General features: G+C 41.8%; 2 protein-coding genes across 3 annotated transcripts; one reads left to right on the forward strand and one right to left on the reverse strand.

Annotated features, from left to right (window-relative positions):
• Positions 1–1,119: 1,119 nt before the first annotated feature.
• Positions 1,120–4,493, reverse strand: tmem167a (transmembrane protein 167A). The gene is made up of 5 exons (XM_035640214.2): positions 4,370–4,493; positions 4,020–4,146; positions 2,740–2,849; positions 1,878–1,912; positions 1,120–1,790 (listed from the first exon to the last, which is right to left on the reverse strand). The coding sequence occupies exons 2-5, from the start codon at positions 4,020–4,022 to the stop codon at positions 1,720–1,722; spliced, it is 219 nt and encodes a 72-aa protein (XP_035496107.1). The 5' UTR covers positions 4,023–4,146; positions 4,370–4,493; the 3' UTR covers positions 1,120–1,719.
• LOC118314080 (DNA repair protein XRCC4) lies at positions 4,084–25,733 on the forward strand. 2 transcript variants are annotated; one of them, XM_035640212.2, is made up of 8 exons: positions 4,084–4,215; positions 8,012–8,168; positions 9,377–9,582; positions 18,482–18,648; positions 19,167–19,316; positions 19,566–19,666; positions 22,333–22,438; positions 24,149–25,733. In XM_035640212.2, exons 2-7 carry the CDS (start codon positions 8,030–8,032, stop codon positions 22,428–22,430), a joined length of 861 nt encoding a protein of 286 aa, XP_035496105.1. In that variant the 5' UTR covers positions 4,084–4,215; positions 8,012–8,029; the 3' UTR covers positions 22,431–22,438; positions 24,149–25,733. The 2 variants fall into 2 exon arrangements, with proteins under 2 accessions (XP_035496105.1, XP_035496106.1); XM_035640213.2 differs by having other exon boundaries at positions 4,155–4,279.
• Positions 25,734–26,916: the final 1,183 nt, after the last annotated feature.

Consider the following 26,916-nt stretch of genomic DNA (forward strand, 5'->3'; position numbering starts at 1 on the left):
GCGTTTCCCTTTCATCATCACCCAAGACATTAGCAGTTGCTTCACCGAACCAGTGGTGTCCCTCCAGCCCGCCAGTATCTCCGGCCCTTAAGATAGAGGCAGATGACTGAGAGCTTCCTGCCCCTCTGTGTCTGCATCTGTGTCTGCGTCACTGCCTGATAATCACGACTTTAGCGGCAGCCTTCACTTGATGCTTTATCTCGGCGGGGGAGAGCCAAAACGGACGCGCGCCAGTATGGGGTGCATGTTCCCTAACAAGGGACTGTGTGTGGGTTGGTGTTGGGATTTGGACACTCATCAGTGATCAGGGTATCAAAGGTGGGTGTCAACAAGTGTCCTCAATTATTTACCACACGAGGGGAAAAATGTGTGTGGGACTGTGTTTATCCAACACAACTTAGAGTTAACCTCAATGACTCTGATTTACCTTTATCTTAAACAAAACCATGATACATTTTTACAATTTAATGGGCAAAAGATTTGACAAATTGGTCCAATTTTGTGGCTAGTACGTGTCACATTTAATGCTTTTTTGCAACTCCTAAAATATGATATTGGAAGTATTGTTCGCTAAATCAGCATTTACACTGGATCATAACTTTCCTAAAAACATTCTGGATAGCCTCCAGTCTGCTGAATTTTGTCCAGTACCACAGTACTTTCATGGTTTATAGTAAAAAAAAAAGTATTCGGAAGTAAATACTAGGACTGATATCTGGCATGTGGTCCAATCAACTGACAGCTCTTTGCAGGAGACCCTGTGAAGATGAGTGTTGACTACGAGGTTATAGAAGAGGTTATCGCAAACTCTTCACTGTCCATCTCACTCCGAGCAGAATCCTAAGAACTCCACTTCAGATGTGATCCAGAGCAGCAGTTCTTAAAGTCACAGTATCTTCTTCACAGAGAAAATATCGAAAAAAGAGAAGATTGACAACATTTTTGCAAGTTGTCATCAACGCGTGTATTTTGATTGTTTGGAGTCATTGTTAATGACACTATCTTACAGTGTGGCAGGATCACAAGACATGAACAGATGTCAACAGCAAACACTGTTAAAAGTGGTTGAGTTTATGACAAAAACGTTATGTTTAATGATTAAAATCAACATTCTCAAACCAGATTTCCAAAATGTTTCTTTAATAAATAGTGACAAACTGACTTTAAAAACATCAGTAGCTCTCAGTGACAAATACGTACGACAATTTGACTTCCAGAGAGCTATTATACCATTTTGTGTTTGCGGTGGAACATGATCTCACTGTCTCAGATACAACAAAGAAAGGACTCCGTGTGAATCTTTTAACAGTTATAAACATTTATGAGGGGAGAATTTTTCCAGAGGATTTTACACAGGTCACTGTGACAAACTCAAAGTGAAAAAAAAAAAATCTGTTTGAAATGTTTGGGCAAATGATCATTTGATCACACACAGACGTATACAAACGGGGTAACTTTCCACATAGGCAAACACAAGGACAGACCTGTAAGTCTGTGGAGGGATCGAGACACACTCTGGAGCCGTCACCTCACCCCCTCTACTCACAAAGACACGTTTTCTCTCTCCGTGGCTGCGACGAGCGGTGACAGGTCTCCCGTTTTTTACATTATCTAAGTGACAACCACTGGAGGCCCAGTTGTGCCAGTGGGATCGTATTGTTCATGCCTTGTTGCCTGTTCATTTCCCCGATGTTTCCATTTGTGGTTTCTGTTGGACTGCTACTGTTGAAACAGTATACTGAAAGCCATGATGACACAGCAGCAAGCCACCCAGGGGCTCTTCCGCTCACCTGTAGAGAAATAATAACATGCCAATCAATGTCAATGAAATTAAGAGGGTGAAAAAAAAAAAAAGCACAAGGCAATCAGAGGCTTACCTATTCTGGCACACTTCCAGAAAATGCCAAGAAGCCTGGAAGATAAAATGATAACAAATATAAGAAGAGGTTATCAGAAACGACTGTTATACAATAGCTAAAAAAAGCTAGTTTGGTGCTGTGTATATATATATATATATATATATATATATATATATATATTAATTAGGGTAGTGTACAGATACAAACTGCTTGTTAGACCTCTGTCCATGTACATGTGTAGTGAAAGGGGGACAACAGGCACATTTGTTTTTTTCTTTATCTCTAGAGACAGTTGAGGAAAATATGGTTTTCCGGGCCCTCACTTTTCTGATGCGTCTCTTGGTCTGAGTGTGTGTGTGTCTATCTTTATGATGAACAGCTTTCTTAACCTTCATACTAACCAGTTGTTTTCAGCATCCAGTCTTAAAAACAACTGAATATTCCCGATGTATATGTTACATTTTCTACAATCCAACAAAAAACTGTTTGCATAATCTGTGGAGTCAAATCAATACAAATAAGGACTCATGCTTAAGTCTACAAATCAATCGAGAGAAAATTACATATATCATTCCACCTTCCACTCTCAGCCTCATGGGTTTGTCTGAAGGGGATGTCACGCCTTGCTACAATGAAGTGTGTGTGTGTGTGAATCATAGAGTTTGTACATCCAAGAATAATAATGATGCAGTAATGGTGAAAGGCTTTAATTTAAGGCTGCTACTTTATTCATCTCATAGAGCATATTCTTATTAACTGAAATTGTGGTCTGTGATGATGCACGTATCTCTCATTGGAAGAGACAGAGATTGGTATTTTAAGACTTCAATGGCAGCTTCCCATTGTAACACGTTACATCTGAAACAGGATCTGATCATACCCAGTCTTGTTCTTGTCGAGTAAGCTGGGAGCCAGCGCTCTGATGTAGGCACAGGTACAGATCAGGAGGAGAATCACTGTTAGCAGCGACTGGAAGTTGAAAATAGCTGACTGCAAGATAAAAGACAAATTATATATTTAGAACAGAAGATGAGCTAAAGCAGCTTGAAAGCAATGAGTCAAAATTCACTGTAGTTCATTTCCTTTAACTATAAAAGTCATGCCACTTGTGTTAAGGAATGTTGTTGTACCAGCTGTGTGACAGAGAAATGGGCTGGCTCTGTAGACCCAGTTACGGTCAGAGAGACTCATCGCCGGAAAGAAGGTTCTTCCATAGTCTGCCAGTATTTCCCTCTTTAGGTGTATGTCAGTACATAATATTAGCATTTATATTAATCTACAAGATCAGTAGTCCTGTGCTGAAAGAGCAAGCAAAGACTGTTCTGCCTTGCTTTAGGTCATATAGCTTATTTATAACCGATAACACATTAACAACACACCAAACTGACTGGTAGGTTTGTAATGTAGGTCCCTATTTTTGTGGACAACAAGTCAAAAATTGCCAGCTTGCCTGTTGCTCCTGACATTAAAGCAATTATAAAAGAAAATTAAATCATGGTGCATCAATTACAATGACTAAGTTAGACAAAAGATGCTCATGAATAAAAATCAATTATTTAATTATTCGTTGACAGTTGAAGTTTGAACAATTAGGACACTAATTATTTTTAATTAAATTTTAATGGAACCTCTTCTAGATGTGTCTCTTTCTGACACACACACACACACATAGAGACACAGATACACACACACACACACAGAGTGACAGACACAGACACACACACACACACATAGAGACACACACACACACACACACATAGAGAGAGACACACACACACACGCCCATGGTGCAGCTACGTGGCAACAACACTTCATAGCGATGCTCTACTTCGCTGTTATAACTAAATAGACTGTGAAACCTTTGGTCTTTGTCCTTAAACGACCCACGCTGTCACACAACCGCGGCTTACGCTCCTAACACATCTTTAATACTTCGATTATCAACGAGCGGAAGCGCACAACGTGATAGCTTTATTTGCTAAACTGTTAGCTAATGCTAGCTGAGTAGTTTAGCATTGACTATACGTGCTGTGTTCCGCCGACCGGTGACTTTAGTGGCCGTCGCCGTCTGTCGCACAGATTAGCTGCACACTGTGTTTTATACACGCTGCTTAAAACAAGACATAGAAGAGCAAAAAACGCCACCGTCACAAAACTTACCATTTTTGTTGGGAGTCAAAGCCACATCACACTTCCTTCCCTCTTGGTACGAACGCTACGTAGCGGACGACGTTTACGTAACGTCTATTTTGCGTTGTGCCGCAAAAAAAGGTCGTTCGCTGATTGGCTGAGGAGACAAGAGTTGAAAGTTGAAACATCAACAGCGACAGCGACAGGAAGCATCAAATAAAACGCGGTAATGACTACAAGTTTTATTCACACATCACTTCGTTTGGACGGTAGTTAGTCCACTGCGTACCGTAAGTCTCTTGAGGAAAATATGTTCGTTAAATGCTCTACCGACTAACTGAAACCATGGAACTAATCATGCAGCGCGTCAAGATTATTACCTTGCACCGATGATAATTTAACCATGTTTTGTTCCACTGGTGAATGTAGTGATCGTTATTTAGACTGCACAAGCAGAACCCAGGAAGTTGTTCTGATATTATAATAGGCTGTCGAGAATAATAAAGAAAAAACACGGAAGTGAACAGCTGTCATAGAGCATGTGTGTGGTGTTCAAAGGCTGCTTTAAAAACTCGTTCACCAGACAATTCATCGGGTATGACACCGGGTAGATATGTTTAAGTTTGATGGTTGTATCTTCTAACATGCAAGCATTGGTAATTTGAAAGTGTTTAAGACTTCACAATTGAGCAAATATAAATAAAATAATCCTGAATTTAAATTTAATAGAAAAAAAGACTTTATTTACAGGTTGGTATTCTAACAACTCCTATTCTCTATTGGTGATTTAGGAAAAACATTGTTGTGGTCCACTCATCTCTCAAAGTTTGCCCAATGAAGTCCCCTCCCTCCAACCAGCAACACATCTTGATTGCATTTAAACCAATGTTTAACATCTTCCTTCCTTCCAAGACCCTCCTGCAGGGCTCTTCATGGGAGAAGAAATCTGTCAGATTGTAAACCACTCATAAATCATGTTTTCCATATTTTACTTCAAGAGTGTGGATGACAACTTGGTTGAGAACACAATCCTGATACTGGAAGTGACTTCAGTGATAACGGTCACATGATATCTGCACTGAATTGACCATCAAACTAAATATGAGGAAGATGTAAATGGAAGGTCGGCAAATTATACCAACAGCTTTGTTCTTTCACGGGTGGTTTTGTTCCAGAGTCTCTACACTTTAACACACATCATTTGCACTTGGAACTGCCACACGTGACTGAGCACGGCTGAGGTTTGGTGTAACAACAGCAATTCCTCTGTGAATATTGGAGATGTGAAAATGACCTGTTATTGTTAAGCTAAATTCAGGGTGAGTAAGATTTTGTTTCCAGCATTATATGAATGATCCGAGATCAAGAGGGCAACCCTTGAAATCTATTGTGTTTAAAATGATTGCCCTCTTGTTGAAATTAGTCATCTCTTCAATGCTTTGAATGCAAGGAGAAGTTGGTGTGATAGCTATTTGTGACTGCAGATCACTTTTGTTTTCAGTGGAATTTAAATAATGGAAAGAAATAAACTGTTTAGCATAATTTTTTTTGGGAGAACTCCATTAGAGGAGGGTGGCATGCAGGACCGTACAACTTCTTCAGCTAAATTATGCTGCAGCAGTACTGCTTTTGACATTTAGCTTCTGTTTTCACTTCATTTTTCACCCAGTGTGGTTATAAAGTGTCATCAGAATTATTATTCCGGGTAGCCCTTTGAGATCTTTTGATGAAAAGGGCACTATAAATAAAATGTATTTATTTATTTATTTATGTCGTGGGAGTATGGTCACTACAGAGTTGAGAGACTGATGCATTTTGGCAGGCTGTGTGTTGCGGTGACCACATAAACTACCAAGGAAGACACATTGCTAATGATGTTAGACACACTGTAGATCCAAAAAGTTCCCTTCGCTACATTATGATGAAAAGATTTCAGACAGTGTATAGTTTCTCCATTCAATAGAAGGCACATCTCGTCATACTTTGTGAGAAGGACTATGACCCTGACCCATTACCACTACATCACTGTCTCCTCTGCTGGCTTTTAGTGGCTTCTAGACAGAAGTACTAAAAGTGAATTTGAGAACTTTCCAAACCTGGTGTTTACGTTGAAGCACACATCATTCAGGTTATTGTGATGCTTCACTAATTCAGCTTCCCACATAAGTCAGACACTTTCAGGTACGTTTTTAAACCTTTAGGATCTGGATTTTTCATTGCTCGTGTTATATTTGCTAATGCTGTTTTTGATTGTCTGGTGGTTTAAGGTAGTCAATATCTGTAGTTATTAAAGACTAAAAGGCTTTGGCACAGCTTGCTGCTGTTTAGGATAGCGCTGACTGATGATGACAGCAGAGGACCAACCAAAGTGTTGTCCTTTTCATCTTGAATTGGAGAAAGCAGGAGGCGAAAGTCCTGTGAAAGGAAAGCAAGAGGACTGGCCTAATTGTCAGGGCCCATTGAAAGGACAGTTAACTGCCTTGTTATTTTTTTCTACTCTCTATGAACATCTCATTTAAGACGCATTAAGATGCATAATTAGAGGTCTTATGACTCATTTGGCAGCTATTCCCTGCACGGAGTTATGTCTTGCAGTTTTCATATATGCAACAGTGCAAAAGAAATGACAATGAAAAGCTTGAGCAAAGAAATGAAAGAGGGCGTGAGAAAAGAGGATGAAGGCTGTGTCAAAGCTGCCGGGGAGCTTCGGTTCATGATTTAAGCATTCCACTGATTCCGTCTGCTGATCGAATAAATGAACAGATGCTAACAGGAAGACTTCTGGATAGACTTTGAAGGCTCTGCGCAGCTCTCCATTCCTGACAGACAGCGCTGTTTATTTAATTGGAGTGTCCTTCTGTCATTACCACAGGGTCCTAGTCCCTGCAGAACAGATGTTACAGTAACTAATGAGTAGCTGTGCTCACTTCATGGGGTTAAAGTTGAACCCTTCATCCAGCCACACCCCTTCTAGAAGCACAAAGGGTCAACTTTAATCTGTTGCAACGTTTTTAGTGTATGTGAACATATGCACACGTGTGTGTGTGTATGTGTGTGTGCGTGTGCGTGTGGGGAGAGCATGAGTATGTTTCATTTTGAACAACCTTGACCGACTGCTCTGTCAGCATATATGATGGTGGGTACAAGAAAGAACCCCCACCCCAAAAAAACGTGCTGTCAGGTCATAACTTATAGCAGTGTCCGAAGGCGCTCATTTTCATTTTTTCCAAACATGTCCAGCTTGGCTAACTACCAATTTGTCTGTCCTTTTCCCCAAATCTCCACACACGTTGCCTTGTATTTAAGCAGGAAAGATGTCCAACTCACCTCTCACTTCACATGGAAGCACTAATCGCAGGTTCTGGCCAGGACATCCGTAATCAAGTAAAAGTTTCTCAAGCCTCTTGAGAACAAAAGTAGTGTGATGATGGCTTTTGTGGAAATGTCATATTTGTCCCAAATTATCCACTAAAATCTAAATAAGTGGGATGTGAAAATAACAAATAGTATCTAATGCTTTGAGTCCTTTATCAGACGTTATCAATCCTGGAGTGGATTTTATCAAATTGAAATGAGAAAAGTAAACTTGTTTGGCTGTGTTAGGATGTCCTCGCGTGACGAATACTGCTTATTTGTTAATATTATTCTTTAACAGCATGAGATTACCCTGCTGTGGGTCATGGAGCCCACACACTCATGCAAATCCTTGCCAAAACCGGTTCATATCCACGTAGTTCCACTGACTCAGAGACCCCCATTGAGGACACACACGGGGACTTTTATTACCAAATCCAAGTAGTGAAACAATGAGGCACATTGATTCAGCTGGAAGATTATCACAACCTTACAACATCAAAATGGAGAGATTGGAGGCCTGCGGTTTAATGAGGGCCCGAAACCAAACACTTAACAGTTGTGCCACTAACTAACCTTAACACAATGCAAAAGGCTTATAGGGTTGGAAAAATCATCATGGTACCGTGTTAGAGAGTTTCTAAGTTTCTATTTTTGATTTTCTGCAGGTCTGAAGGTGGTGAGACATGAGTGGTACAGTCCGCCAAATCACAATAACTACTGATCCAAGTACCCCCTACTTCCTGCGAGTGGACTGGGCAGGAGACCTGGGTGCTGGATTTACACTAGCTCTCACTGATGGCAGCTTGGCGTGGATCGGAGAAGGTACATTTCAAAAGCACAACGAGAATCTGGGACCAATCAAAGTATTCAAAACTAGAGCCTGACCAATATATCGGTTGACCAATAGTATCAGGCGATGTCTTTCACGGACATAATGGTATTGGTAAAAGATTTTATGTTTATGTACATTTATGTTTCCATTTTACATAAAAGTGTTTATTTTCTTAATTCAGTTTATATACATTTGGTTTTATTTCTGTTTTCTTATTATTTATAGTCATTTATAATAAAGTTTATTTCTGAGTCATATGGGTTTGATAATGACATCTTAGGAATCATTGCCAATTTTTTTTTAAATATGTATATGTCGTCTGATATATCAGTAATTCTCATGCCACATTTGTTATGCTATAATTTTGTTTAAATTTGGATTTACATGTAACACAGAGGCTTTTGACCATTGAACAGCCTGGGTTATCACGAGGCCAACCATTCATTTGACTGTCCAAACTGTGCAGGCACCTGGTTGATCCCCCATCTCATAATATTGTAACGGTTGTTCCTCTAACCAGAGGGAAAAGCAATGACCTTGTTTCATCGTCCCTCTTCACTCCTGTGCTGCAGCTTACAGGTGTATAAAGTAGATTAAACCTTACAAGGGTTGTCTTTGTATGTGCAAGTCAGTCTTCAGTGTGTGTGTGTGTGTGTGTGTGTGTGTGTGTGTGTGTGTGTGTGTGTGTGTGTGTGTGTGTGTGTGTGTGTGTGTGTGTGTGTGTGTGTGTGTGTGTGTGTGTGTGTGTGTGTGTGTGTGTGTGTGTGTGTGTGTGTGTATCTGTGGTTAAATATGCACATGGATACGTATTCTGTGGAAGGACACCTGGAACATAACTGCTCCCTAGTTTTCTATCGCTGTCCATCTGCAGAGTTGACAGGCAGAGATGGGGTTGTGACAGCTATGTGGGGGCTTCTGGGTCTTCAGCGTTTCTGTGTTTGATGTGTTAACTGGGACCCTCAACCCCTTGTGAGCAGCTGTGAAACAGCTGATGACATTCCCCATGGTTTCTCTGCATGCTTCTCTTAAAATCAGCTTTCACATGCATTCGCGCATTACCGTGTTTACATTTTTTTTTCTGCAGTTAGCCATCACCTCTTTGCCCTCTGTCAAATTGTATGACCCGAACATGTGGGCAAAAATGTGGAAAATACCTTAAAGAGCAAACAGAATATTTCAGCAACACCTTTGTGTTCAGTTTCAGAAGATGAAGTGACAAAGGAAGCCAATGACCTGGGAGTCACGAGGGAAAGATATGTGAGGGATCTTCTTCAAGCGCTAACAAGAAGTGAAGAAGGAAGAGGAGGAGGAGGAAGGAGAGAGGGCGACAAGGAGGTGTATTCTTTCCAACTTATTCCAGATCACTGTCACCTCTCATATCAGAAGATCTGTGATAACATCTTGGTGAGCAAAAATCTCTGCCGAGATATTTATTATTAAATGCTGAATGTTGTGAAATCTGAGGGAAATACGGCACATATGGTCCAGCTAACAAAGTCTTAACCTTGTTTGGTTTAAAGGTTAATATGATGAACTTAATACAAAATCACACTAACGAATGCAGCTTCTTCATTCCCCCCCTGGGATGCGTGCATTGGTACAGCTCTAATACCTACACAGAGGGCAATAAAAATGTAGGGCTTTCCGAGGAAAAAAGAAAAATTGAACCCGGCTCAGAATTTGCTGCATTTCAATGCCTCATCATCGCTGTCCAATCAAAAACATGTACATGCACATTTTTGGCAGACGACTTTGTAATATGAATGCCACAGTTCAACTGTTGTCCTCAAAATCACTGCGATGAAAGATAAATGTAGCTTTTTAGCCACAAACCTGAATTTATTCCTGAAAATGACCTTTCTGGATTGTACTTCATCCCCACTATCTGGACCATTGCGCCTCCATCAACACCACCAACGTAGCCTGCCATGAAAAGTTAAAATTGCAGCAGTTAGTACTTTCCTGTAGATGGACCACATCGATATGTCTGCAGTTACCTCTCTCCTGCTGACATAAAACACAAGGTTGGACTGGGACTGGTACTGTTGGCACTGTGACCCTTTTTGCTGGTTTTGGGCGCTTTTCATCACTGGCACAGGACACATCATAAAAAATGGTTAACTTTCTAACAGAAGTGTGGCAGACTCAAACTGAAGTGGGTATTTTGAAAGGCAAACGTTGAGGAATCCGCACATCATGCACTTACCTCTCGTCACTGTTCCCTCAGGATAAATGCAACTAACGACAAACAACAAAATAGAAAGGAAGTCTTATTTTTTACAGCGCGCTGTTAAAAAGATAAGGTTTATAGTCTTCCAACATTATGGCAGAATTAGAAAGGCTTGTCTGCCCTTAGGCCAGTGTTGAAAGAGCCAAAGATAGGATAGTCATCTGACAGCAACAGTATGAGGTGGATGTCTAATGGCTACAGCTTGTTAAAGTGTGGAGGAGATGGTTTGTTGATTGAAAAATGGATAAATGGTGGAGTTGGCTCACATAAAAAATCACTTTACTTCATGAAAGCATGTGTCTTGTTAAATATATGTTCAGTGAAAATGTTCAGAGGCGTGTACTGTATACTGTGCTGACTGCTGAGTGACAAGTGTGATGGAGTACAGGTCATGGCGCATTCAGTGGATTTCGGTGTTATTCATCCAGACAGAGGAAGCTGTTGCCTACAGGGAGCACTTCACTGGGGGTCCTGGGACTGCTGTGCTGGCAGTGGAGACCAGAGGGAAAAGGCCAGGGGGTTAGAAACATGGTAGCGACCATAAAGCCCTGATTTATGGATAGGGCTGTCCCCATCTCACAATGTTAAACAACGGTTGATTGAGAGCCCTTTTCTATCTCCAACTCCCCCTGGGTTTCTTTGTCTTTGTGAGTGTTCCTATGGTGTGTGCGTATATGTATCTCTGTCCGGACATGTGCAGACATCTGTTGGTTTTAGACGAGGATAACAGGCTTTCTGCCTCTGGGTGCCGCCCTTGACAAATCAGTCATTTATATTTGTATGTGACTTTTGTCATATTTCAGCAATGGAAGTAATTTTTTGACATGACATGAGCTTTTGAGTTTTTTGTCTGTTGTTTTTCGCACAGGAACTTTTCACCAAAAGGCGCAAACAAAACCACACAAAATGATTGACACGTCTCTGTGCTTTTTAAAAATGTAATCTTTTCTTGTTGACAGTAATCATCACTGTGTGGGGTATGTGGTAGACACAGAAATCTAAGAATCCTGGGGGACTATGTGCATTTAGTAAAAAAACTGCCACTCTTGTTTAACACCTGCTTCTTTGCCCCCCCCTGCTCTCCCCCGTTCGCCTTTTGTTGAACACGTCAGGGGTTAAAAAGTGGAACATATTTTCCCAGCCAGATAATTTGAGGGTGCAGAAATGACCAAAAATGAGGCAGGTTTCCTTTGGGAATAGAAGAAAGGAGGGTAGAGACAAAACAGGTGGTGAACTTAACCTGACATTAATATTTTATGAATTTGACCCCAGAAGTTGTAATGATGAACGTAATTTGGGTGTTCGTTGTTAAACTACTCCTAAGCAGGTGTTTAAATGGCCAAGTCTGACATTATCTCCTCCTTAATGTCTATTTAAGTACTGTACTAATCTGTCATTGGTGGAGGGAAAAATCCAGCACAGACACACAGCAGCATAGCAACTGAATAATCTTGCAGATTAACATTTTTTGTGCCATTTAAAAAAAAAAAATATATATATATATATATATATATATATATATATATATACATATAAATACATGATGTAGTACTGGGACAAGGAACAGGATGGTCACACAAATGTTATTCAGACGCTTCCCATCACTTTGTAAAAATTGTCACTTACAGCTGAGTTCTTACTTCAGACCAGCTTCTGTCCAGGGAGACTGGGACTGGAATCTCGACAGTTGTGGTAATTGAAGCCGCAGGATTCTGGATAAATCTGAGTGCATGAATGTGGCGAAGATTGTTCCATGTTTTATGTCTGTCAAATGGAACGTGTGTTATAGTTCACTGGGGAATCCTGCTGTGGAGCCTGACGCCACTAACTGTGGTAGTCCATATCCTCCCAGATTCTGAAGTGTGAAATTACACTACGTATTTAGATGTTTGTATTTGTACATTCACAGCCGGAGTGTGACAACATTGTTTACAATTATTGTAAATTATAAGCATGATATTTTCTAATCTGTGGAGTATATGGGAAGACAGGTGAAGAAGGATAATGACGTTGACATAAATGTCTTGGTTTTATCTTCATTGTCTGCACTGAGTAGCTTTTTTTTAGTTTCAGTTATCATTAGTTTAATAACGAGATCTGAGCGCAGATAATATATTTTTTACCTTTTTCCACTGTGCTCAGATCTTGACGCTGTTGTTGTATTTTCATTTTACTTGCTCAAGTTGTCTGCTCTCTACCAAATGTTATAAAACCATTGCTCTAACAGCAAACCCCTCCAGTGTTTTTAGATATGGATTTCTTATTCACGGTTTAAAATCAACCATAATATGGCTTAGAAAAAACTGAAGTTAAAAAACACAATAACAGATTTTTCAGGGTTTCCTTCCAGTTTGACAAAACAGAAGTATTGCCAGTTTAATGATATTTTGAATCTATTCTTCATATATTTCTGAAAGCTACTCTTTGCTGTTTTGAAGCAGCGGTGATACTGCCGCTGTTTTCATTATCAATGCAGAGATTAATTGATGACAATTGATGACATAATGTTTTGTTAAATTTTTGATATATACTGTATATATTTTATAGTAAAATAGTGAAAAATGCCTAACACTATTTCCCAAGAGCCCAATGACAGAAAATGGGAAATGAAAATCTTGACATTTAGGAAGCTGTCGTTTAGTGTCTGATGAATTGGCTCACAGTCAGGTGCACAACATAAAAGATGAAAACACTAAACAAAAAGTACATGAATGTGTTCTATAACATAGGACATACAAAATTCAATACAGTAAAACAATATCCAAAAATACTAAAATGCTAACTTTAAAAATTATGCAAAATGTAAAATGAAATCGTTTATTGCACAAACACTGCTGGTTGCTACAAGAGCAGTGCTCCTTTTTCCACTGTATCATTTGTATGCTTATACCAAAGAGCATCATCTGCCAGCATGTGGAGACTGATCGTCATAATGACATTAGTCAATGTTAACACTTTGGATAGACCAGAAGAGAAATTCCTTCTAAATGCATTTTGTAATGAGGCAAACCTTCACAGCCTTGAAGCAGTGGCGCCCGCAGAAATTGTTCACAGGGGGCGGTAGAGGGGGCGACTGAAAATCTCTGGCGGGCAAACCAAAACTAAACCCCATAACTGAATTTCAGGAATCCTATTATGCCATTGAACTACATTTTGGAGTTTTAGATTTCAGCTTTGGAGGGTTGGATGTTGTTTATTTAAGTCTGCCTTTAGTTACCTACATTATTAAATACTCTTTTTTTCCTTCTTACCTTCATTTGGGTCCTGCTCCTTCAAACCTGTGACACTTAAACCTAACAATATTCTGTAACTATTATACAAATATAGTTCATTGATTTAAATGGATAGTACCTAATGTAACATATATTTTTACCCAATATAAGATATCAGACACAAGCAGAATTTACTATAATTCTGCTGCTCTTGTATATATCAAATACAAGCTGCTGGGCTGGCTGCATTTATTTTGATTTATTATTGTACTTAGACCTAACTATACTATTATAAAAATAAACTTTATTGATTCAAATGAATAGTACCCAATGTAAAGTATTAGATAGAAGCATTTGACCACCATAAAGCATGTGAAGGTGCCACTGCCTTGAAGCAGACAAAATTTATATTGTTGTGGTTTCAAGAAAAACAAATCAAAAACAAGAAAAACGATGAAAACAGCTATCATCCTAACACCAAAAGCAAAAATGAAGACATATTGGTGAGATGTTTGGCTTTTGCAGATGTTTTCCTTTTGTTCCCCTGCACTTGGAGTCTGGGAAATTGTGGTACAACAGGAAGCCAGATTTAAATCCTGACCACCACAGTCAGATCCACCAACGCATCCCCTCCTGCTGTCACCACCATCAAGTTCCACCTCACACTAAGCTTTTCACTGACTTGTACTGTGTCTCTCCGGTTAATGTTTACATTATTAATGTGAAATAACTTTCATAATGTATTCCTGCCTTGCTACAAACATCTCTCAACTCAACATTTTAGGCAGATGTCTCAGAGTGAAATTTTTTTCTTCCACTATCTGTTCTCAAGTCAGTACTGTGCCACACATTGTTTATGAGAACGTGTGGGTGTGTGTGTGTGTGTGTGTGTGTGTGTGTGTGTTATCAGGGATGGACTGACTGCCGTCGCCCCTCACTTCCTGCTCTTTATCTGGCCTCACGCCTCTGCATGTCAGACTAGTAGGGAGTCGATGTGACAAGCTGATCTCCGCTCGATGCCCACACTTTTCAAACTGTGCACCCGTTGCCCACCCTTGAACATTGCCTCTTTGTCATCATGCACACGGTGCTCACCCACTCACCTCCCCGTTTCTTTGGACACAATAGTTGTTTTCAGATGGAGAGAAAGAAAGACAAAATGGGTTTGATCACAATTTTTAAGGTGTTTTGAACCACAGGGCCTGTGGGCATTGTTCTTGTCTTGCTTGACATTATGCTGGATTTTTGTTAGCAAATGACTTAAATTAATATGTCAGAAATGTTCACGTTAATAACAGTGATGTCAGTTCAAAAAAGATATAGTATTGGTATTGATTAAAGGGGGTTATTGTCCTGTGATCCCGGGGAATAAACGGTGGGTTAAGTCTTCAGCTGTTTGTTGGACGGTGTCATAAGGAAAGCTTTGTGTCCTCGGTGCCCACAGTTTGTTATGGTATAATTTTCACTGCGGCTGTGTTCTTTTGGCTTCGTCCTCCACACCTACGTCCCCCATGGGTTTGACCTTATGGTCTGGCTATAGCTGTCAGGAGACACACTCACAAACAAACAGCTAGACCACACACACACACACACACACACACACATACTCACACACCCACCCACACACACATACTCACACACTGGACTGTCCGGCGACGACCATTTTATATTTGCATATTGTACTCAATGTGGGTACACACAACGGCCTCAGGTTGTTGGTTCTTTTGATTTGCACACTGTGTGTCATAAAAGTCATATGTCTGATGGTGCCAAAGGCTGGACCATTTACTTGTTGGAGTGTTGTTTTAGTTGAGAAAAACAGCAGAGATATGTGGCAGTGGGTTGTGCGTCCCAGACAAACAGTCTGACCTCCCACACCTTGGCAGAGGTTGGCAACAGTGTGCAGATTGACCTTTAACTTTATCTTAGTCCCAGGAGAGAAGCCAAAGCTCAAGAAAATAAAGATAGCTTTTCAGCCTTTCTTCTGTCTTTCAACAAGGAACCTTAACCAATAGAATAGTTTCCATCACTGCCTATTGCTGATTTAGAAAAGTTTGCATGCTGCTTGCCCACATTTTAACATTTATCTTTTGGCGAGTGCATCTTTCCTCTTTCCATGCAACAAAGTAAGCTAAAGGTAAACCTTTGGTGATGTGGTATTTACATGTTTACGGCAGGAGGTTTTCTCACTATTCCCTAAAAGTAAAGACAGTGAAACAAATAACTGTTGGTATTTAAAGGAAGGAGAAATAAACAGCAGCTGGGTGCTATTGTCATTGTTAATCCAGTAAGTAAGGGTTGTGCTTCCCTCAGTTCTGATCTCTGTATCTGGTGTGTTAAACTGGTAACACCATGTTAAACATGCCGGTCAGGAAAATGTATGGTCCTCAACAGAGTGAGTGGGTAAAACTTTGATGACTTCAGTCTCAGTCAGTTTTATGGTAAGAGACTTGTATAGTAAATGTAGGACATTGGAAAATTCTTTAAAGTGTGGAAATAAAAGTGGACTCATTGTGTGTCTGTGTCCAAAGCCCTTCACATCATGCCTCCTCACCTTGCTGATTTATTGCCCAATGACTGTTACAGGTAGAACAAGGTAGAGGGAAACATCAAAGCCTTCACAATTATCACTCCTCCCAAACTCTGCAGCTCTGCATGACTGCGTACAGATAGGTGATGTGCACCCTAAGCTGCTGTCGGACATGAACTCCAGAAAGTGTCTGGAGATTGTTGTTCACATATGAAGGAGAGCACAGCAGGCGATTGTTCGAGTTAGACATGTTCACATCAAAAGGGAATCCCCCCGAACGTTCAGGCGCGGGGTGGCGCCTGGGTCGAGCGTCCACTCGCTCACCGTGAATCTTCGCTAGGGGGCTGGCAGGAAAACCTCCGGGGAATGTCCAGAGAGACACTTTGCGTACATTTGCGTCCTCACATACAGCTCAGGAAAAAAATGTCCGGACTTTAGTGCATGTCTGAAAGCAGCTCCACTGCTGTTGTGTGCAAGTTGGTATATCTTTGTGGACGCGGCCCCTTGCGCGCTACTCAAAAAGCCAAACACCGCCCGTTCTGACTGGGCCTCTAGCTGCACTAGCCTCGCCGTTAATAGTGGACCGTGTGGCACAAACACAGAATCTCTTGTCACACAAACTGGCTTTTAATCCCCGAGAGGAGGACAGCAGCCTGTGACATTCTGATGTTACTCTACATTTTTATGAGTTCCTGGGAACCTCGTCCTCCTTTAGATCCTGGGTGGTCCCCTGTATGTCCGGATCCCATTAAGATGAATTTAGTTACGTCGCTGATTCCGTCATTGCATTGATCAGGGATGTTATTTGAAGCACTTGCACTGAATAAGCCGTGTAACTGCAAAAGAGCGGAGAGGTTTTAGAAACTCAAGCAAATATCCTTTTTACATATTTTTGCGGAATCAGTCTGTTTCATTTTTTTGAGACGAGCTGTAAGGGAAGGGTAGAAAAGGTGGAGGAGAGGAAGAGACGGAGAGAACAGAAGATTAACAGAGGTAGACGGGAAGGTTAAGCGAATGTCCACTCACCGAAACATGTTCACGTTCACCAGCGGAGGGGAAAACAGCTGTGTGGCCTGGCCTGCTGGGACAGCGTCAACCCGGGACAAAAATGACAAGTATTTTATGAGAGCTTTTGAAGGCGGCTGCTTTATTATAGTGGGTCTGTGACCTCGACACAGCCCAGGGAAGATTTAGCTGCTCATCACCTTCTGGTTTTCCTGTGTGCGTGCGTGCGTGCGTGCGTGCGTGCGTGTGTGTGTTCGGCAATGGGAAAGTCTCCAAGGCAACAAGGCAACAAGCCAATGATGTTGTGCTGGCACTTGAAAATGTGTGTTTTGTCGCAGCTTTGATGAACAGACATTCTCTGGGTCGGACACGGTTTCACGTGCCCCGGGGTATTCTGTATTCATTCCGTATTCAGTTATTGTTTTCTTTAAAGTGATTTACATTTTGCCCATTCCAAGTTCGAGGGCTTCAGTGGAATTTAGAAAATTTTACACATCAACTAAATGTTAAAGAAAAGTCTGTATTTTTTTTCTGTAGCCAGCTGCAATTCCCCATTCCTGCTGTGTGATTAAGTGCCAAAATGCAAACCGAATGAGGAATGTTTTATTACTTCTGAAGCCTGCTTGTGATTCCAAAGAGCCGCCGCCGAAACCAAACAGAAGGGAAACTGTGTGCTCACTTGGATAGTTTAGTCCCGACCAGTGAATTCATCGTGCATTTCTCCCAGACAGAAGAAAACACCTCATCATCCTAAAAAGTCTCCCACTTCAAAGAAAACGTGATGTAATGGTTTGTTGCACTTCCATATTGCACAGCCTCTCTGGATAACGGCGAGGTGCGAGTGCTTGCTCATTTTTTCACTGTGAGCAGATTTCAGAAGCTGCTTTAGGTGAGAATATGAGGTTATTGCCTCAAATCTGGCCTGTTACTCATGTTGGGATAATGGTGTTAGATGTGCTTGGTAACGTCCTCCAGGTTTTCCTAGAGGATACCCAGGTACTCCTGGGGCAGATGGGAGATATAGTCTTCCATCTGTCATGATGTCTCTTCCCAGTTAGGCATGCTCAAAGGAAAGCACCCAGAGGTTATACTTACCATGTTCCATGAACTGCCTTAACTACTAGCTGTCAATGCAGAGAGGTCCTCCCACATTGCTGCGCTGCTCAGCTGTTTAAGAACAATGAAGCCAGCCAACCTGCAGAGAGAACTTTATTTCCTTAAATACGAAGTTGATGCTCAAGCAGTTTTTTTTATATAAAACAATCCAGTCTTATTTGATCGTTGTCCTTCTCGTCTCTCTACGCTTCTTTCCCCTCTTTCCTCCAGTTGCACTTGGGCTCTGCTGAGCTCCAACCGGCTCCAGACCCTCTAGAGCTGAGCCAGGAGATGATTGGCCAGTCCTTAAAGCGCAGCGCCGATCTGGAGTCAGCAAACTGCCAGCTGTTGGAGGAGAACCGTAGACTGAAACAGGAGCACCAGCGAATACTTGCAGAGTAAGAAAGAGGAGGCAAGCAGCACTGCTGCTGGATTAGAACGTAGGTTTATGAACACGTGAGATGCAGAGCAAATGGAAAATAGATTGACAGAATCGAATGATGGTGTTGTTTGTATCCACAACAATAACCAAGTATGACATCATCACTGTTCGCCCATTTTGGAGGGATTTGAGGGATCCACCCAGTGTTGCAAACGTGTCTTATGATTTCCTGGAACTAACTGCAGATGGTTTATTTGTATGTCTTTCATTTATTTTTCCTTGGCATTTCCATTCAAATTGCATTTTTGTCTAATGGTTTATTTCCATCTTCATTTTGTGGACAATGAATAACACATTGCCAGACGTGGATGCTGAGGGTCACTTTCGTCTGCACAGGGTGGATGCATCATATCATTCTTCTTGGCAACAACGCTAATTTGCAGCTTTTAAAACATGCATGTGTCTGTATGCGCACATGCAAAGTGAGTCTCGGCATGTATTTCATTGAAAGTTGTTTGTGTTTGGTCTCACCAGGCTAGAGCAGCACGTTCAGGATAAGGAGAAGTTGGACGTGCATCTGTACTCTCGTTTTGTCATGGTGCTGAATGAGAAGAAGGCAAAGATCCGAGGCCTGCAAGACACCATCCGCCAGCTCCAGCAGAAAGATGAGGAGACGGGACAAAGGTCTTAACATGATGTCTGCTGATTCTGTGATGCCCTGGTATACCTGGCCAGGACCCTGCAAAATGTTTTTTAATCATAGGGTTTCCTTTATTCATAAATGCACTGTATGTGCTCATAACAAAAACCTGTCTGAATAAATACTGTACCTACCAACAAACATACTGTGTCTCACACACTGATATACAGTACATACAAATCTACATGAGAGGCTTTCTCTTCTCCTCTCTAACTTGTTGTCATTTCTTACAGTGACAATGATGCAACTCCAGGAGAAGATGGGAGTCAGGTCAGGAGAGAGGACACCGTTCAGAGCATCCATTCGTCTCTGGAGCCAACGATCCTCATCACGGGTGTGTACGTGTGTGTGTCATCAGAAGAACTACGTCAAAGGCCCTTAATTAAAACCTCACATTTGCGTATTACAGTCGTGAAAGTATTTTGATCTTTGCCAGCATCACAATATTTTGTAACAGTGAAACTGATAATAAGAACCACATTTCTTCTAATTATTCGGAAGAAAAATAACAAAGGCCTTGGAGGAGTAAGTCAGGGCCTTACCAGTGCAGTATATAACATAATGAGACCTGGCAGTAAGCTGTGTCTTTGTGAGTTTACACACACAAGGTGGGAGATTAATCAAAATGTAATCCCTAAGTGTCATCATATTATAGAGTGAACACAGATCTGCCGGGTAATGCATGTCAGTCAAATAAGGCGTAGGATGGGGCTAAATAAGCTGAATGCTGAATTACTTACACATACACAATGTTTTGTGGAAAAGGGTGTGCAAGTATTAAATATGGCAAATCTTTTCGCCCATTCCCGGTACTCTTTGTGATGTCATAGGTCACGATGTGACTGAGTAATGATGCAGACTCACCAAGTGAAACTCACAAGTTTTCGCTTTCCTTGAACTTATTTCACCATCCAATAAACTTGACAGTTGAACAGAGTTAATTATGCAATGAGGGGGTTTGAATGCAAACTTAAAAGCACACACAAGCAGAGTGCGTATACCCTCGGGTAGCTGGGTTCTGGGAAAAGTCATAAACCCACCCAGCGGAGCCCGCTGTGATTGCTTCAGCGCGGCCTGCCGTGAGGTGGTCTTCCTCTTCCTGCGTCATGCAGAGCGGGCTTGATGTCACATTTGCTGAGTCATACCCCCCTCTGCCACTGTGCTACAATCTGTTGGGATACCCCACTTATCGCTCTCTCAATGACCGTGTTTGTGTTCGGAGCCAAACTCAAGCCACCCCGAGAGGATAATACGTTTGCAAAACACGTTGATGCCTTAGTGACTTCAGCATGTTCTCGTATTTTGGCACTCTCTCTCACACACACACACACACACACACACACACACACACACACACACACACACACACACACACACACTCACGCTCACACTCACACACACGTGCACACACCCTCCCCTCCAAGCTCTCGCTCCCACCATGGCTTCAGTGGAGATTGATGGAGGTTGTAGATTGCGCAGTATGGGTCTTGGCTCTCACACTTTGTTGTTTGCAGTCCAGAAAGGTTTTACAGTGGTTTCTTCTGTTTTCGGCTTGTCAGAGGAAATCGCCCGGCACCTAATGCTAACTTCCAAGCCTAGATTGATTTTGGCCCCATTTCTCTTGATATCCTGTGCTTTTAAACATTAGGGGTGTGTATGTGTGTGTGTTGTATTATTTATACTAATTCAACTGTTTAACAAATCAGTCTCTAGGCGTTTCTCTCTTGGCCATAAGCACTGTGGTAGAAACAAGACCCATATTCATGTTATTGGCGGTTAAAGATATGCTAAAGGAGGAATAATGCGTTGTTAGTCCTTCTTGTTCATGTTGCGCAGCCTCAGTCTGGTAACCCCACCAACCAATTATTCCATAGCCACGTTCACAATGATCCGTGAACATGAAACGCAAATTATGAGCCCAAGCAAATATTTGTGTTGAAAAGTCACTAAACATAAAAGTGAATTAAGTAAACTTTGGTGAATTTTTCGACCTTGACATTTGCGGCTATTGCAAAGTTTGACCCATATCAAAAAACAGTGTGCACCATAGCAGAGTGATCTTTTATTTGCATTTAAAAAATCCACCAAAACCCACCACAGTGGGCTACACATTCCAGATCTCTGTGACACGAGCCACCCCAGGTAATCTTCGTGCCTGGGGCTGTATTTTCATATTGATAGGAGAGAGTCGTAATGACTGAGCGGAATAGGAGAGAAAAGAAGAAGCCTGCTCTCTGACCTGATCCCCTCAGGTGTAGCATCTGATAGTGACAACATAGGAAACATATCACCCAATGAGGCGTCTGAAGGAGAGCAGAGAGGCAACGTGGCTGAAGGGAGTGTCAGCGTAATGGGGAAAAAAATGATAAGAAATGAGTTTCTTTTTTACAGTCAGATGACCTGTAATAACAGACTCCATATGCTCTCCTTTCATTTTACTGTGAATATATGCACAAGAACAGTTTTTTAATCAGCTCAAGTCGAGTATTTCTCTCTTATCTAACGCAATCTGCTCAATCTGTCGATCTTTGGATCCGAACGGGCTAGCGGCAGTGTTAAAGGGCAAACAGGTGTGTTTATATGTCTGTCTTTATATAAACAATAGTATGTGAGAGTGACCGGGCTTGTGTGGAATGCCAGATCTCCATTCCCGATAAACAGGACTGAAGGTGTGGAGTTGTCTCCGGTCGGCAAAGGTTATCTTAGGCAATATGCCCCGAAAACTGCCACAAATGTGCCACAGATGACACTGATGGAGAATCGGTTCTAGTGATGAAGATGGAGAATTTGGGCTTCGGAAATGAAACCACCCAAGAAATCCCTGAAAATCTGGAACAAGATGTCGGCGTGCAAGCATAAAGAGGCGTTTGTTTCTAGAGGCGATTTACAGTAAACAGTATAAACTGTTAGTCCAGCTATATTAATGATGTCATTGAAAGTAATGATGTAGAAAGAGGTTGTATCCTCAACAGTTGTTTTGGTGTGTGCCTCTGTCTGCAGGTCGTAATCTTGTGTGCCATGGCATCTCTGGGGACCAGACCTTTTCCGATACCGAAGAGGAACAACCGAGACGGAAGTGCAGGGCAGAGCAGGAGTAAAATCACAGGTTAGTCCTGGTGCAGATGCAACCGGCGCCTCGCATTATTTGGCATCATATTTGTTCTTGCCACTGCTTCCTCTAGGTCACTTGCAGGTTTTTAGTTCACAAAAGCATCCGTGTACCAAAACTGAAGTCTCTCTTCACATAAGGTAATAATGTAAAGACAAAACATGTCTTTGGAGGAGTTTGGCTCGGAAAATGTAGATTGCATTTTGCAGATTTTCAAGTAGCTCATATCAAGTAAGTGTCAACATGACGCACAATCTCTCCTTTCAGTCCTTTCAGTTAAAGAATGAGCTGTTCCATGTGGCTCCAAGCCAGAGTTTAACAACGAAGAAAGAAATCACTATAAGCTAATAGCTTCATAGTCCTATGAGACATTCTTCTCTTTTCCCTCAACTTCATGAGCTCTTCCATCACACAAACAGATGTGTGGTGCACTGCTGAATGTTAAGCCCCCATTCTTTTCATTTCCCCCATCAAAGAGGGTGGACTCATCATTCTGTCGTCATCGTTGGTGGTACAGGTAAAAATCCACCCATGCTCACTTCCCTGCGTCCCACAGTGTCAGCCCTGCAACGTGTGGATTTTTCCATGATAATTTGACTGTTTTTTTCTTTCTTTTTTTCATCTTACATATCACTGATTGCTTTGCTCATTGGGATAATGAAGAACTCGTCCTGCTGCCTCTGACCACAACACTAGTCTTAGATGTGGCACTGGTCTACAGAGGCTTCACAATATTGCATTGTCCTCCAAATGAATGATGAGTTAAGTGCAAAAAACCCCCCAACATGTTCGGGGTTTATAGAGATGTGCTGAGCAGGAAAAAAAAAAAGAATGTACAAACCCTGGAATCACAAGTACAATTTAAAAAGCCTTTTATCTGAATATGAACATCTTAACAACTTGACTTTATAAAGACAGACTCGCCGGTGGGTCTGACAGCTCCACAGATAAATCAGCCCCTGTTAGTGTTTGGAATTTGAGAGGTGTCTCCCAAATATCCGGCGCAGAGATTCGATGTGAGGTATTTTCAACATTCAACAGCTGCACGTTTTCTCGTACTGACTCACTGCACCAGAAGGACCCGTGCATCTCTGACTCCCAACTGTAAAGGGACTCAGAGTAACATTGCGCCTTATTTTCATGATGCTGCTGCAACAACAGAAACGTCCACCTCTGATGTGCGTTGATTGTGTTGGAACAGTAGTGGCTGCTCTCAGTTGCAATCGTGTGTTAAGTCAATATACGTCACATATGAGTTGATAGACTCTCCCACGTTTGTTGCTGGGACATTTCTTTTTAATCCGACGAGCTCATACCATCCTCCCACAGCGTACATTTGGGTGTTGGCTGGCAGATAAACAACATGGCAAATTACTGCAGTGTGTAGTGTTGCGCAATCCAGCTAAGAAATGACAGCAATGGCTTCTGAGCATGTCTACTCTCATTTGCACCCTCGCCTTTGCATTTAAGCTTTTTTTTTTTTTTTTTTTTTCTTTTGCTAAACCAATAGCATGAGCTTTTTGAGAAGAATACTCAGTCACTCGATTTTGCGTTGGACAGAATATAAAATTCAAAATGTGATGTTTGTTTTTACCAGTGAACATAATATACTATCACTAACTTTTTCCATCTGTCTACCCTTTGTTCCCTTCTGCCTTTGCCTCTCTTCCTCCCTGTCTTGTCTCCACCTTCTTCTCCAACGCACAGATGATATCCAGGACCCATCAACATGATTAAAGCTCCAAGTCTCAGGCCTTTTGCAATAAACAGGTTTTCTTGATCCCTATCCAGCTTGGTGACAAGCAAGCCAACCCTCACTTCAATACACTCAACCAAAACAGTGACATCGGTGTCCTGGAGGTGTCCCCAGATTTGATGCCAGATTTTGTCCCAGATTTTGAAACTGTCATGCTACCGGCATCAGGTTTGTTTTCGCTGTGACATTAACCTGCAGAGCTCTCACGAGAGACTTGCTGCTCATCTTTCATCTTCAATAATGGATGAAAAGATGGACGACAATGACGCCATCGGTGCTGCTGTAAGGACTTTGCCCCGATGCGTTAGTGTTCGTGTGATAACATGCACCTAACGCCCTCCAGTGCTTCCTCAGGAACTGATGGCATTTCTGCTAATGACATGGAGAACATGGCGGAGAGTGTTGACCAGGAGTATGGAAGCAATTTCTCAAGAGCTTGACTTCACCCTGCGCTCGAATTTTGGCTGCCAAGCCCCTTGGCCTTGGCTCTGTGATCGACCAGAGGAAGAGTAACAACTACTGAGGGACAACAGGCAACACCCAGAAAAACAGGGTGTCACCACCATGGAACCAAAGCTGCTTTGTAGCTGCTTATTCATCATGTCTCGCTGATGTTTTCCTCCCTCTTTTCATTATGAAAATAAACTGTATGCCATCTCTTTCATTTCCCCTCTCTAAACTATCATTTTGCAAAAGATGATTTGTCCTTCACCTCTTTTCTTGTTTACATCTGCCCTTTTATTGTGTAGATGTTCTCTGGCCCAGACTACCTCAGGGTTGTTTTGCAGAGGGTTAATACGGTTATGTTGCCCTCACCTCTTCACCTCTTCCTTTACCTCAGCTATCAGCTCTAGGTCTCAAGGTCATCACGCTAACAATAATGAACCGAGGGAGACGTGACCATTACCATTATTTGAGCCTTCTACCTTTGACTTCTGAACCTCCCTGCCGTCTTTTAGAATTTGGATGATACCTATATGTCTGCTGAAGACCACAGGTGGCCGCCGGCATAATCCCACAACACGCGCTGGTTGGTATAGTAATCCCCACAGGAATGTCACACTCTCTCCTCGATACATCCCGTCAATAAGGCGTTTTCATACAGGGAGGTAGAGATCGGTGACCGAGGATAATTGACAGATGAGCACATGACAACGTGCTATGGAGGATGAGACAAAGTGGGGAAGAGTATGCTGAATATTTCAGCTATTGCTTTCATTCAGATTTTTTTTTAATGTAGAATATGTTAAAACATAATACATGATGTTGTGAATAAAACCTGATGGTTATTTTTGTCTATTTTAAAGACTGTAAATGCATCCTTGTTCAGTTGATCCAAGAGTTGTTGTTTCCTTCATTTGATTTTAAATATAACGAATGTTTCCGGAAAATATATAAAAAAGACACAATAGAGATTTTAATATTTTACAGTTTTAATTTTTTTTTTCAAGTCTTGGAAAATATATGTTGTGAAATGTCTCACAGGATGAGTCATTTTTTTATCAGCCTTACATAAATAAACAATTTGCATAGCAATATGTTTTTGTCTTCATGCATTTTCCTAATGCTACATCTCTTTTCTAAGATACAAAACATTGATCAGAGTGATCTTGCATGACCTATCTGAGAAAATTCAAATATGACACTGCTCGGTCACCTGGTTCACGGTCAAATGCTGTATCTGGAATGATTGCGAACACCAGACTTTGGAGCACCGACTTGCATGAACATCACATCTGTTCACCGAACTCACCCATTGCGATTGGTTTCCTAACATTTTGGACTAAATCCTCATGTCCCCCTAGCAAGAGCATGAATGAGCCTATACATTAGCTCCTGCAGCAGAAAGGGTCAACACTTGTTTGTGAGAGAGCGATGACGGCTGTGCAAGCCCGAAATTAAACATGCAGTCACTCGCTTATCATCGTCATCCACTTACTGTGTGCACCTGTAGGATTCCCATCACCCAGGGATATTGGAGGTCCCTTGCTGCTTTTCCGCCACCGAGCTGCGGTGGGACAGGGCGGTCTTTGTCTGCCGCCGCGCCGCTGTGCTCTCACTGCTCTCTGCCTTGCACTGTAATGTCTGAAACAACCTGGCCTGAAACAAGCAATGCTTGAATACTGAAGACAAAGTCCTTATTTTCATGAGTTCTACCCAGAGCTCGCCGCAGAGTAACAGTTTTCTCTCTTTTTTCAAACATGCTGGACCGTTTGGTCCATGCTTTGGTTTTGATTATGACACCACAGCCCCCTCGCTGTGCGGGACAACTCCAGTGTGTGATTGTGTAAAATCGCATTGCCTTATGATCGTTAGAGTAGTAAACAGGCTTTCAAGCTCAAATGTAATCTGTTTTATTGGGCAAGTCACCTGCTGCTGCTTTCGCTCACAGTGGGCAGCACGGTAGTTTCTGCTGGGGATGGCACACCCGTGCAAGTAAAGCAGTGGGCATGCTGTTTGAAACTGAGGGGATACGTTTCAGGGCAGTGCAAAACCAGCAGCGAGCCTTACTGCGTGGTCTCTTTGAACTGAACGTGTGAGACTGTACTTCATGTGTGTCTGTGCAGTATGGACCCCCATACCCATACACAGATGTGACTTCTAGCAAAGCTCTTCTAGTGTAGTAAGAAAGACCATACAAATCATCATATATGACAACTGTCCAGATGTTGCAAATTTGCAAAAAACGTCTTAAGTATAGTGATACATTACTCACTCG

Source organism: Scophthalmus maximus, chromosome 19 (assembly GCF_022379125.1).
Source record: "Scophthalmus maximus strain ysfricsl-2021 chromosome 19, ASM2237912v1, whole genome shotgun sequence".
Classification (NCBI taxonomy): domain Eukaryota; kingdom Metazoa; phylum Chordata; class Actinopteri; order Pleuronectiformes; family Scophthalmidae; genus Scophthalmus; species Scophthalmus maximus.